The sequence below is a fragment of the Mastigoproctus giganteus genome, chromosome 9 (assembly GCF_048544385.1).
Source record: "Mastigoproctus giganteus isolate SK-2022 chromosome 9, ASM4854438v1, whole genome shotgun sequence".
In the NCBI taxonomy this organism is placed as follows: Eukaryota; Metazoa; Arthropoda; class Arachnida; order Uropygi; family Thelyphonidae; genus Mastigoproctus; species Mastigoproctus giganteus.
Window position 1 is genome coordinate 151232147 of NC_143583.1, and position 12917 is coordinate 151245063.

Below are 12917 nucleotides of genomic sequence, written 5' to 3' on the forward strand. Positions count from 1 at the left end.
GGTTTTCCCAGCGTGGCTCAAAAACGAATGGCCACGTGGGATGATCGGGCAGGGATTTTAATTTGAAGGCGTACTGTAAGGACAACTGCTTACGTCGAAGAGACAGAGATGGTTCATTTGCTTCAACGTAAAGGCTTTGGACAGGAGATGTGCGAAATGCTCCAGTGGCTGTCCGGATGGCTTGATGGTGGACTGGATCTAACCACCGAAGTGCACTGTCTCTAGCAGAACCATAGACCTGAGACCCATAGTCGAGTTTGGAACGGACAAGTGCTCGGTAGAGACGAAGAAGGGTAGCACGATCTGCGCCCCATGAGGTTGATGAAAGAGCACGAAGGATGTTAAGCCCTTTGACACATCTTGTCCTCAGCTGACGAATATGTTGTAAAAATGTCAGCTTTTTGTCGAAAATAAGTCCAAGGAATTTGAATTCTGCTACAACTGGGATGTTATTTTGCCCAAGCCTTAATTCTGGGTCAGGATGAAGATTACGTTTGCGACAGAAGTGTACACAAACAGTCTTCTGTGATGAAAATCTGAACCCATTAGCCAAAGACCAAGCTGTAAGATGGTCAATGGTTTTCTGCAGTTGCCTTTCAATGACCCTCATATTGCATGAATGACAAAATATAGCAAAGTCATCAACATAGAGGGCATTCTTTACAGTGGGTGGAAGTTGTTCTGCGATAGAGTTTATTTTGATTGCGAAAAGCGTGACACTTAGAACGGATCCTTGTGGGACTCCCTCTTCCTGAGAGAAAACTCGAGAGAGGGTGGATCCTAAACGGATTTGAAACTGGCGATTCGAAAGAAAGTTTTTAATAAAAACAGGAAGGTTACCTCTAAGACCAAAGTTATAGAGATCTTTTAAAATCCCAAATCGCCAGGCTGTGTCGTACGCTTTTTCAATATCAAAGAAAACTGCTACCAAATGCTCGGATTTAATAAAAGCATCACGAATGGACGTTTCCAATCGGATTAAATGATCCAGAGTGGATCTATTTCTTCGGAAGCCGCACTGTGTCCTGGAAAGCAGACCATTTGTTTCTAAATACCATACCAGGCGAGAATTTACCATTCTTTCCAGGATCTTGCACAAACAGCTTGTCAGAGCAATAGGACGATAATTACTTGGATTTCTAGGATCCTTTCCTGGTTTTGGGAAGGGAAGAACGATTGCCTTCCGCCAGGAATCCGGAAATTGTTTATTAAGAAAAATTCTGTTAAACAGAATTAAAAGGTGATCCTTACATTGTGGTGTGAGGTGTTTTACCATTTCGTAGTGGATGTCATCGGGCTCTACAGCACTTGCGTGTGTGAGAAAGAGTGCAGCATTTAATTCCTCCTGTGAAAAGGGCTTGTTATATGATTCAAGCCCTTTTGAATAGAAGTTCAGGGGGTTTTTCTCATTTTTCTCTTTCAGGGCCAAAAACTCTGTGGGAAAAGATGTTATTGCAGATATTTTTGCAAATGTTTCCCCTAGAGTATTTGCTACTGCAGTTCGATCTGCAATTGGATATCCGTTATGCTCGAGGATCACAGAAGGGCATGGTGGATATTTTCCCTTCATTTTCCGGATCTTATCCCAGACTACTTTTGAGCTAGCAGCCTGAGTTATGGAAGATGTAAAACGAATCCAAGATTTCCTTTGGCTCTGACGTCATACATAACGCGAGTGCACGTTTAAATTTTACTAAATTTTCAGTTGTGGGATATCGGCGGAATATCCCCCACGCTCTGTTTTGTGCTTTTCTTGCTGCTGTGTATTCGGAATTCCACCAAGGTTTCGGAAATAGTGGGAACCGGCTCGATGATTTTGGGATTGCAATTGCAGCTGCTTGGACAATTGTTTCTGTGACGTAAACGACTGCATCATTGATTGGCACCTGACTGACTGTAGCGATGTCAAGATTTGCCAGATGTTGAAAGGCATTCCAGTCAGCCTGATCAAGTTTCCACCCCGGTAAACTAAATGGAAGACACGGTCTACCACTAGTTAATGTGATTATCACGGGGAAGTGATCGCTTCCATATGGGTTCTCCTCTACCTCCCAAGCAAGTGAAGGAAGGAGAGAAGGGGTGCAGATAGAAAGATCAATGGCAGAGTACGGGTAGGCATGTGGAAGAAGGTGTTTGTTCCCACATTTAGGAGGGAGAGATCATTGTCAGTGAGCACATGCTCTATGACTCGTCCCCTTCCATTGATGTCAGCACTACCCCACAGAGTGTTATGTCCATTGAAATCCGCAAGAATTAAACAAGGGGAAGGCAATTGCATGATAAGATCATCAAGGTCTTTCTGGGGGATGTCAATCCCAGGTGGCAAATAAACAAAGCAGACAGTTAATAAGAACCCCACTGTAAGGCGAATTGCTACAGCTTCAATGCTAGTTGTAAGCTGCAAAGGCTGAAATGGGATCTGGTTGCCGACGAGGATTGCGACTTCTCCGTGGGCAGGACCATCCACAATTCTATCCTTACGAATGATGGTAATGTTATGCATGGTGGGGTCATCATTTGCCTTTAAATAAGTCTCCTGTATGCAAAGGCAAACTGGCTCGTGCTTTTGCAAGAGTGCCTTGATGTCGTCAGTATTTTGCCGGAATCCACGACAATTCCACTGTAGGAATTTAGCCATTATTTGGACTTGGTGGGTCCATCAGGCGGCTTCCGAGGTGCTGAGGGCTTAATTTTGTCAGTCTTGGATTTATCTTTCCTGGAGAAGTATGGACACTGTCCTGTGTCCATTTCCTCCTCAGCGAAGAGTTCCAAAACTGACTCATCATGCACCTCCTTCTGCTCGACATCCATGTTTTCCTGGGTACTAGGTGTTACTTCCCCCTTCTTATTCTTTTCTTTTGCTTTTGTTACTTGTGGAGCATTAGGAGGTACCGATATAGGAGTGGCAGCTGATTGGTCCTTCTGTTCAGGGCATGGCATTGACACGGTTGACCCTCGCAGGCGAGCCTACTAGCCGACTGATCCTAGCCGGGCCTTCCAGGACCACCCGTCTTGTCGAAGCAGGAGCCAAAGTGGTGTATTGAAGCTGGGCCCCTCAACCACCAGGATCCCCCTTTCCGAATTTCCACGCAGCGCACGGCAAACACGCCGGATTCCATTGATGTAAGCCTGGAACCTGGGCTGTGGGCGTTGGATCCCAGTGATGCTAGTCTGGAAGTCCAGCAGCGTCACTGGGAGGTCCCCTCACCACGTACAGGTGCCCATGTCGAGGGGACAAATATATGCACCTACAGCACATAAGAGTGATGATGTTATTGAAGAATTGTACAGGCAATTGAAAGACATCATAAGTAACAACAAAAAACATGAAGTAAATATCATCATGGGAGACTTTAATGCCAAATTCGGCAAAGGAAAGGTACTTGACATTGTGGGTGATTCTGGATTGGGTTTACAAAATGAGCAAGTAGATCGGCTCATACAGTTCTGTCAAGAGAGCACGATAATAGCAAACTCATGGTTTAAACTTCTTGTCAGACAGCTCTATACTTGGAAATCCCTCCCAAGACAAACCAAGGACTATAGTTATAAATCAGATTGGCTTCATACTGATAAATAAGCATTTTCGGAATAGTCTCAAAGGAGCCAAAACCAACCCTGGTGCAGATGCTGATTGTGATCATAACTTATTAACAGCTACTATTTGGAAAAAAATAAAGGACACATGGAAGGAATTTGGTAAGTTCATTATCAGCATTGGAAAAGAAATTCTAAGTGATGAAAAACAACCTGCAAAAAAGGAGTGGATGACAGAATAGATCCTAAACCTAATGGATGAAAGAAAGAATCTCAAAAATGGTGCTCCAACTAAATACCAGTAGATGAAAAAAATGATAAAGAGGAAAATTAAGGATGCAAAAGAAGTGTGAATGCTAGAAAAATCAAGAGATAGCAGAATTAGAACAAAGGTATGATAATTTCCATTTACATAAGCAGCTAAAAGTATTAACAGGAAATAAGAACAGAAGAATACTATACACAATAAAGAATGCCCAGAACCAATTAGTTTTAAGAGGTGATGACAGAAAGAAGATGGAAACTAATATTAAGATGCTTTTTGATGATGAGAGATAGGATGTAAATGTAGAAATAGCTATGGAGGAAAACCTTGAATATCTAGTCTGAAGTAAAATATGCTCTGGGAGTGGCAAAGTCTGGCGAGGCAGTTGGTCCAGATCAAATCCCAATTGAAATAGCGAAACTTCTAGATGAAGAAAATCTTCAATAAAATATATCTAAATGGAACACTACCTAAAACACTACCATCCTGCTTCCAAAGAAAAACAACATCACCTCATGCAACGATTTTCGTCTTATTTGTTTGATGAGCCACATGTTGAAACTGCTGCTATGGATAATCCTAAACAGGATTTACAAAAAATGTGAATTGGTAATCTCTGACATGCAATTTGGATTCTGAATTCAAAATTGTAGAGAATACCAGAAGACAGTATTGATTTGCTTCATAGACTTTGAAAAGGCTTTCGATCGGGTACAACATGTAAAGCTTATAGAAGCACTTAAAAAGCTAGCTCTTGATAGACAGAACATCACTCATCAAAGAAATCTACTGGAATCAAACAGCCATTGTAAGTGTCGAAGAAGGTGAAACTGATGCAATCAATATAAAAAAAAAAAAAAAAAGAGGCAAGGCAGGGTTATATTCTCTCGCCAATGCTATTTAACATCTATTCTGAAGTTATTTTCCAAAATGTATTGTGGGAAAGGAAAGAAGGAATTAAAATAAATGGTAAGCTGATAAACAGAATATGATACGCTGATGATACTGCTATATTCGCAGAAAATAGAGATGACCTTCAATTGCTTTTGAACTGTATTAACAAAAAATGTAACGATATGGGTTTAAGAATCAATGTCAACAAGACCAAATACATGACTGCGAGTAAATCGCCAGTAAGCCAAGTCCAGCTATTATTGAATGGAGCTCCAATAGATAGAGTGACTCATTTCAAATACATTTTAAACAATGCTGTGCCACAAAGCTCTAGATCTTCAATCAGACTGAAATTTGTTAGGTGCTATGTGTAGTCCATACTATTATACGGAATTGAAACTTGGGCGCTGAAAACATCAAGCAAACAAAATAGAGGCCTTCGAAATGTGGATCTACAGATGCATTCTAAAATTATCTTGGATAGACAGAATCACCAATACTGAAGCCTTGAAAAGAGCAGAAAGAAAACACGAATTGTTGAGCTTAGTGAAGAGAAGGAAAACTGCCTACCTGGGACACAATCTTTAGAAATGTGAAATTTAAATTGCTTCAAGTAAGTAATAATAGAGGGGAAGCGAGGAGTGGGGAGGAGGAGGAGGAAACTTTCTTGGCTGAAAATCATCTGCAACTGGACTGGCAGATCAGCTGAGGATCTTTTTCATCTTGCCCAAGACAGAGAGAGAAGTACAGTGTAGTGATTGCCAATCTCCAATAGGAGATGGCATCAAAAGAAAAAGAAGTTACCCTAACACAACCCATGTAGTTACTTGTTCCATCATGACTCCGAGCAGTCCTTGAAATCCCCAGTGCCTTGTTTTCCAGGCTGCTGCTCATTCCAATAGAAGCAGTACAAGAATCACTTTTCACCTCTGCCTGTGGCTATTGTTAATCTATTAGTCCGTGATTCCCCACAAGCTAGCAGTTTTCCAACCCACCTAATACTGCCTCGATAGCATCAGCAAATATTCTTGCAACCATTCTATTTAAGTGTATCCCGTTCCTGTAGAACACAAAGGGGGATAATATATGTATGTTTGGTAGCTGAACAGATCGTAATTTTGTGGTTCTTTGAACCTCATTTAGCATATGCCAGTAACAAAAACAGGCCATTAGTGAGTGTTTGAATTTATGATAATTAAAAGATCTCAGCAGGTTAGGTACATTATGGACTTACTGGGAAATGCAACCATTCTGTAAAATGGGTGACAATTCCCCCATGGGCTTTTCAGTGGTGGAATTTATTATCAGGAAATGTGGTGTAGCTCTGACATTTCTTCTATCCTGGGCTGTTTTGCATCAGTGGTGTTATGAATGGCTGAGTCAATATGTTCTGGTGGGACTGTGTTGGGGATCTAGAAGAATTTCAACTATCAGAATTCATTAGGTTTTTATTACTTTTCAGTGCCCTCCATCCTCCGTGGTGCCAAAAGAGACACCAACTACCCAGAACCATTAAATGCATTCAGGATTGGGATTCCAGGGACCCTACCTATCCAAGCACCACACCTACACACCATTACCGGATCAAATCCTCCTCTCACCCCAGACCATGAGGGTAAGGGTGTAGCATTTACATGGATAAAAAATAGCATTGCCCTTGGCAAGCAAACCCACTAGCCGATCGATACTGGCAGTTGAGGGATCAATATGGTGTGTTGAAACTTGGCTGCTCAACCACCAGGATTTCCACACAACCTTTCTGAGTTTCCATCAGCCAGAGCACAAAACACACTGAATTCTTTTGGTGTTAGTCTGGAACTTAGGCTGTGTGTGTGTGTGTGTGTGTGAGATCCTGGTGATGGTGATCTGAAGTACCAGTGGCATTACTGGGAAATCCTGGCATCATATACAGATGGTCACATCTATAGGGGAAGAGGAAGCAGAGTATGTTCAAACCATTTACACTTTGTTCTATGAGTGGAAAATATACTGAATTCATCAACATGTGTTGATTACAGATGGAGGTATTTGCTGTGATGGAATTCACTTTGAAGAAAAAAAAAGAGCACAACACTTAAAATCTGACTTTGGGGTATTCCAATCTCTTCTCAAAACAACCAAGAGAAGTCAAATCCAACATGAATTTAAAATGACTAATGGGATAAACAGTTTAATAAAAACAGGTAAGTAATCTCTAAGACCAAGAAGATGAGGAGTCAATGTGAAGTTTACAGACACTCAATTCTTCACAAACCCAGTTTATGGTGTGTGTGTGTGTGTGTGTGTGTGTGTGTGTGTGTGTGTGTGTGTGTGTGTGTGTGTGTGTGTGGGGATGAGGTCTCCAGTTAAGATATCCCCAGGCTTCATTATCAACGTTTGTTATCAATGAAATGTTAAAGGCTCAAGATTTTGTTTTCTTCCATAAAATTTGAGAAACTGCTCTTCAGAGTAAACAATGTTCATTGGTACAATTTCATATTTCAGTTAATTTGCAGATCAATACAGAAATGGCAACAATATACTGAAGAAGTGATAGCAAATCGTACCACAAAAAATGTTCTATATATATAAGAGCTGCTTGACAATTTTCTAGCCTAGCCTAGAATGAACTGTGATTGGTATTTACACTATTTATCAATGTAATGTCTTCAGAACTCAATGCTTCAGAACTCAGTCCAGTAATGCTCCACATTCACAATCCCAGTTGTGCAGTATTTTTGGGAAAGTTCTGAAAAAAAAAAAAAAAAAAAAAAAAAAAAAAAACGTATGCAACTGCTCTCACCTCATCATCTGAGCCAGTTTTCTTCCACACAAGCTGATTCTGAATTTTGAGAATAGACAGAATTCAGACAGGGCTAGATCTGGTGAGTATGAGGTAGCACAACCATAGGCAGCTTGAAAAACTGCAGCAGTGGCAGAAGACAATGTGTGAATGGGTCCATTGTTCTGGTGGAAGTAAATATCTTTAGTTACTTTTGTTATATTTAACTACACAATTTTTGATAGCTGCCTATGATGGGACAGGTTCTCCTAATGTATTTTGCAGAATCTGTTTCCATGAATCCTGTTTTCAAGATTCATGGAAACATTTCTTAGGAAATAAAATATAAATGTTCTAATGCAAGAATCAGCTCCTTTTCTTAACTTATATACTACTAAATTCTCTTCATTTTAGATTAAGTTTGTAACTACATTCACATTTTCTTTTCTGGGCATCATCCAGTTCCACAAAAAGATTGGGAACCACTAGATATTTATGTAACCATTTTGCATTTGTAACTACTCTAATTTCAAGCTGAATTTATTTTTTATTATACTATTTCCATCTGTATTAGTCAAACCCATTTTATTGCAAAACTGCTTAACCAACAATCCACCTCCCATTTTAAGAGGAAATACTGAAACAGCATAAATTGGACAAACAAAAGCTTTTCCAAAACATTATTCACCTTTGATAGTTTGGTTATGAAGGGTGAGATTTATCTCATCACTCAAGGCAAAGTTGTACTTAAGAAAAATCACTTGTGTTCAGTGCAGCATTACATAACACTTCATTTGCTTTACATGAAGCTAGCATTCTCCCATCTAAGGGATTTCTCTTTAAGTTCTGGACTCTGTTTCCATGAATGTTTCCACTTGATCATAATACCCACGAGCAGATTTGCTCACCAAAATTCTACGAGCTATGTTTCAGAGAAGCCATCTTGAACTGAAGTAACAATTTTACTTCTTTTTTGTAGAAATTGGATGAAACTCAATTCTACACAATCCACAACATGTAAATGTTAGCTTTAAATATAGCAGTTATCTAATCTGTGTGTGGGGGGGGGGGGGGGGCAAAATGGCTAAGTAAAAAAAAAAAGTTGGGTAATATATGGATTGTATTATATTTCTGGTGCATTCAATTATCAAATACATATTTAAGTTATTTTATGACCCCATATTATGGTATATGTGGTATTCTGGGGATTCAAATAACACAACACAACTCACTACTGTATTTGCCCAACTGGTTACATGTGCCCAAAATTGAACATTTGAAGATGATTTCAAATCCAGTGGCAAGACACAACACAATTAACATTGTGCTAATCAAATATTAAGGTGTATTAAAATAAATTTAATTTATACTCTGGGAAAACCATAGAGTCAGAAAAGTTTATAAGGTGAGTCTGTAACAACATTTCTGTATTTTTGTATGAAATGGATATGAACACATGCCATGAGTAATTCTATCATTACACAGACCACCTAGTCACAAATAACAATAAAAAATAAAAGTAAATTACTGCTTTTTAACATCTAACTAATAAATGAATATTACATTATCACTGCTTTCACCTTTCAACTTGATCAATTGGTTGGTTATGTTGTTTTGTAACACAAGAGCTACTAACTAAGGCCCAATTGTACATTGCAAGACCTTCCATTAAGATAAAATTTTATTGCGCATCAAAATCTGTCAAATATTTACATCTGATTTAAGAACATAGAGAATTTGGCCAGATTAGCACCATATCCTAAGTGAACAGTCAAAGCAAAAATTCATACAGGTATAAGGCATTTAAGCAAATCTGGAAGTGGTGCATAAATCATGAGGATAAAGTTTCCTGGCAAGTCAATATTCATTAAATCTATTTCCATTATATAAGGCATCTGAGGAAATAGTTACTTGTAGATTGCTTACCTTGAAAAGAATGAGTACACTGAGAATTCTTAAAACAGAACCTGTTTCTAGTTGAATAATTTCAGACAGTTTACTTGCATGAGATAAAAAAAACCATTAAAAACCATCTTACCTCTTAACAAATATTTACCTATGCAATATATAAGAATAATAGTGGCCCCCACTAGCTTGGCCACTGTGGACTACAATACCAGTCAATTGATATTTTGTTGATGATGATTCATTCTCTTCTTCTAAAGTATCCTCTATAACTTCCCCTTTAAATAAAAACAGAAAATGAAATTTTTAGAAAACTACAATCTTTCCTCCACCTATCACACAAATTTTCTATAAGTGGGAATGACATCTCTGGATAAAAATATCACATTTAAATTTTTTACTTTACACTAAGGGGGCAAAATAGACATGGAACAACACTTTGTTCAGAGTTTCTCATAATTTTCCTTAATGAAATCAAGTCGCAAATAAATTAAACCAGATATACAGTGATACTATATGATCTGGAAGATAAATGAACAGCTGTGTTTTAAAACTTGCATTAAACTCAAGAATTAACGTCTAGAATTATGCCATTTTTTTTCATCAAAGTTTTTTATTTGGTCAACCATTAAAACTATATCATCACTCTCTGTGTTCTGTTTCTAAAATAAAACTTGGAAACCAGCACTTCAAAACTACCACATATGTTAAGACATGGTGTCATACATGTACATGATATCTAACTCTGGAAGTTATTCTTGTTTTCAGGCATTGAAAATATCTAATGGTAGAAGAACAAACAAATTCATCTTACATTTTTCATTCCAAAGATAACAGAATTCACACATTTATAAACAAAAGTAAGTCACTATCTTATAATTTCAGTGTTAACAAGTCTTTCTATTATTTTTGTACTTCAAACTATGTAGCATGTGGGTATTATCAGAGGCACAATATATTTACAAGTCTTTTAATTTTTCTTCTTAATTTTTTTTTAAATTCACATAATTTTTTTCCCTTTTCAAATTCATTTTAAAATATGTAAAATACAAATTCAATGTAAAGATTCTACAAAAGTAATTTATTTCAAATTATTTCACTAATGGAGAAACGTTATTTGATCTGGTCATGTACATTAAGATTTAGGTGTGTTCCTGATTCTAAACTTATTTTCATTCCATATTAATTGGTAAAATATTAAATTATTGAAAAAGTTTTTGGTAGCTCATAGAGAATTCATTGCATGTGTCAAATCTGTCCACTCTCTGTAATATTTAATACCTCACCTCTCTGAAGATTGGTATTATTTTTCTGTAGAATTTGATGTTGAGGTCAGAAAATTTAGAATGTTGTTTTCCTTTCATCATTATTTCCAGGTTAAAAATGCACAAGGAAAACTACAGTTTAAATCTGTTTACTTCATCTCCTAACTTTTAATCCATGTTGCACAGTTCTGAAGTTTACACACTATCTCCATATTAAAAATTAAGGAAAACCATTTTAAATTCACCAATCTCAACATCAAATATTCTAATGAAATATGCCCTTCATAGATTAGAACTATAAATTTATCAGCTAACTGAGATAAAATCACTAAATACTTTTTTTTTTGGGGGGGGGGAGAAGTTCTCTAGTCCATGCCAAACATTGATTTTATGACCTCTACCACATAGGATCACCAGATAGAAATCGTCTGTAATCTCCAAAACCAACAGAATTTCCTCATTTGATCACGTTTTTTTTTTCATATCCATCCATCGGATTAACCAGTACATTCTGTTCAAATCAAAAAATTCAAGAATGAAATTATAAAATTTAGTCTTTCATTTTAGTAATCCATGTTTTCTTTATACTACTCTCAAACTTGCTTTCCTTTTGGTGTTGTAGGATCATGTTTATATGGGAGGGTATCAAAAAGTTCGTATCCTTACCTAGAAATAATAGACCAAGAAAGGTGAAACTTCACAGGAACTTTAATAATCCTTTTCTATGTACTCTCCATGTATACTAACACATTTCTCCAATCTATGGATCAGTTGTTTAATGCCTTGATCACAGATGTCTGCACTTTTTGCCTGAAACCATGATTCCACTTCACTGACGACTTTCTGAGATGAATCAAAGCCTGTCCACGCAATGGTTTCTTCATTTCTCAAAACAAGAAGTCTGATGGTGCTAGGTCAGGAGAGTAGGATAGGATAAGTGCTTCAGTAGCACAAATCCAACAGTTGCCGAGAACACTGATTCAACATTGCTTCTGCAAAGCCGTCAGCATGGAACCCATTGTGCGGAGACCTTAGACATGTGCAGATGGTCATGTAAAATGCTGTGGGCAGACCCATAACTAATTCCCACTGCATTTGCGATGAAATGAATTGTTACACGACTGTCACTCAGCACCAGCTACTGAACCTTTGAAACCATCTCACTGTCTGTGGATGTTGATGGTCTTCCTTCTCTTGGCTTGTCAAAGACACTCGTATGACCGGACTGGAATGCCTGTTTCCACTTTTTTAAAGTGTCGTAGGATGGACAATTCTGCCCATACACAGCTTTCATTTCTTCATTAATTTACTAAGCTTTCTTGCCCTGCAAATGCAGGAACTTGATCACCTAAGGGAATGAAATTTCACGTTAGTTACTGAATATGTAGAAAACTTATATTAAAAATGGCATCTACCTAATGTTGTTTTATCTAGGTCAGGGTACAAACTTTTGATACCGCCCCCCCTATATAATGTTTGCTGTTTGTTCTAGTACAAAATATAACCTTGCTATATATTAATAAAATAAAGGTGTGTGTGCATTTATAGAAGGAACCGTACTGCATTGTATTGTAGGAATGACTGCATTGATGTTAACTGAGAATGTAAACTCTTCTCTATATCAGCCATAAAAGGTAGGTATTTTTGGAGTATATTAGCATATCTTCATGCTAATAAACTGACAGTTATTTATTACTTGGCTTCTATGTGATGTGGGATTGTATTATAGGTGATTTCCTGTAAAGAAAAGACAGGTTATGCTGAAGAAGAAGATCCCGAATATCATCAAAATTGCCACGATATCTTCTAATGAAGGGGGTATATACATTACTTAATTCTGGCATGCCATTTAGTTTGTTTCTAGAACAAATTTATTCCATTTAGCAAGCTGCCCATAAGCAGATATGAAATTAGGAATATAACTTTTTGGCTGATGCTTTTGCCTTATCAGGGATTATAAACATATTAAAGAGACATTTATTTATAAATCAAACCTTTCTCTTCCCCTAAACCATTCTAAAAAATTTACAAATTTAAACATTTTGAAGTTAGTCACTTTGCTTGTTTGCTGAATGAAAGCTTGAGTCTGCAATGGGATATACTATGTTCACTATTTGTATTATATCCTAACTTACCCAAAAAGTTTTTCTATTAGCATCTCAGAGATAATTATATTACTTATTTTATTGATTAATCTACACCATTTTCCACTGGACAAAAAAGCACTGCTGCTAGAGATATTATGAGCAACAGGATATTACTAGCTTGCACTGCACTAAGTAAATAAAAT

At 37.4% G+C, this 12917-nt stretch overlaps 1 protein-coding gene across 4 annotated transcripts in view; it reads right to left on the bottom strand.

The window, feature by feature from the left end:
* faf (ubiquitin carboxyl-terminal hydrolase-like faf) overlaps positions 1–12917 on the bottom strand; it is a 1326265-nt gene that overhangs the window by 399832 nt on the left and 913516 nt on the right. For all 4 annotated transcript variants that reach the window (XM_090382082.1, XM_090382083.1, XM_090382080.1 and 1 more), the window contains one exon: positions 9514–9640. In XM_090382082.1, coding sequence (XP_090238208.1) covers positions 9514–9640 — 127 coding nt within the window. The remainder of the gene's footprint in view (positions 1–9513; positions 9641–12917) is intronic.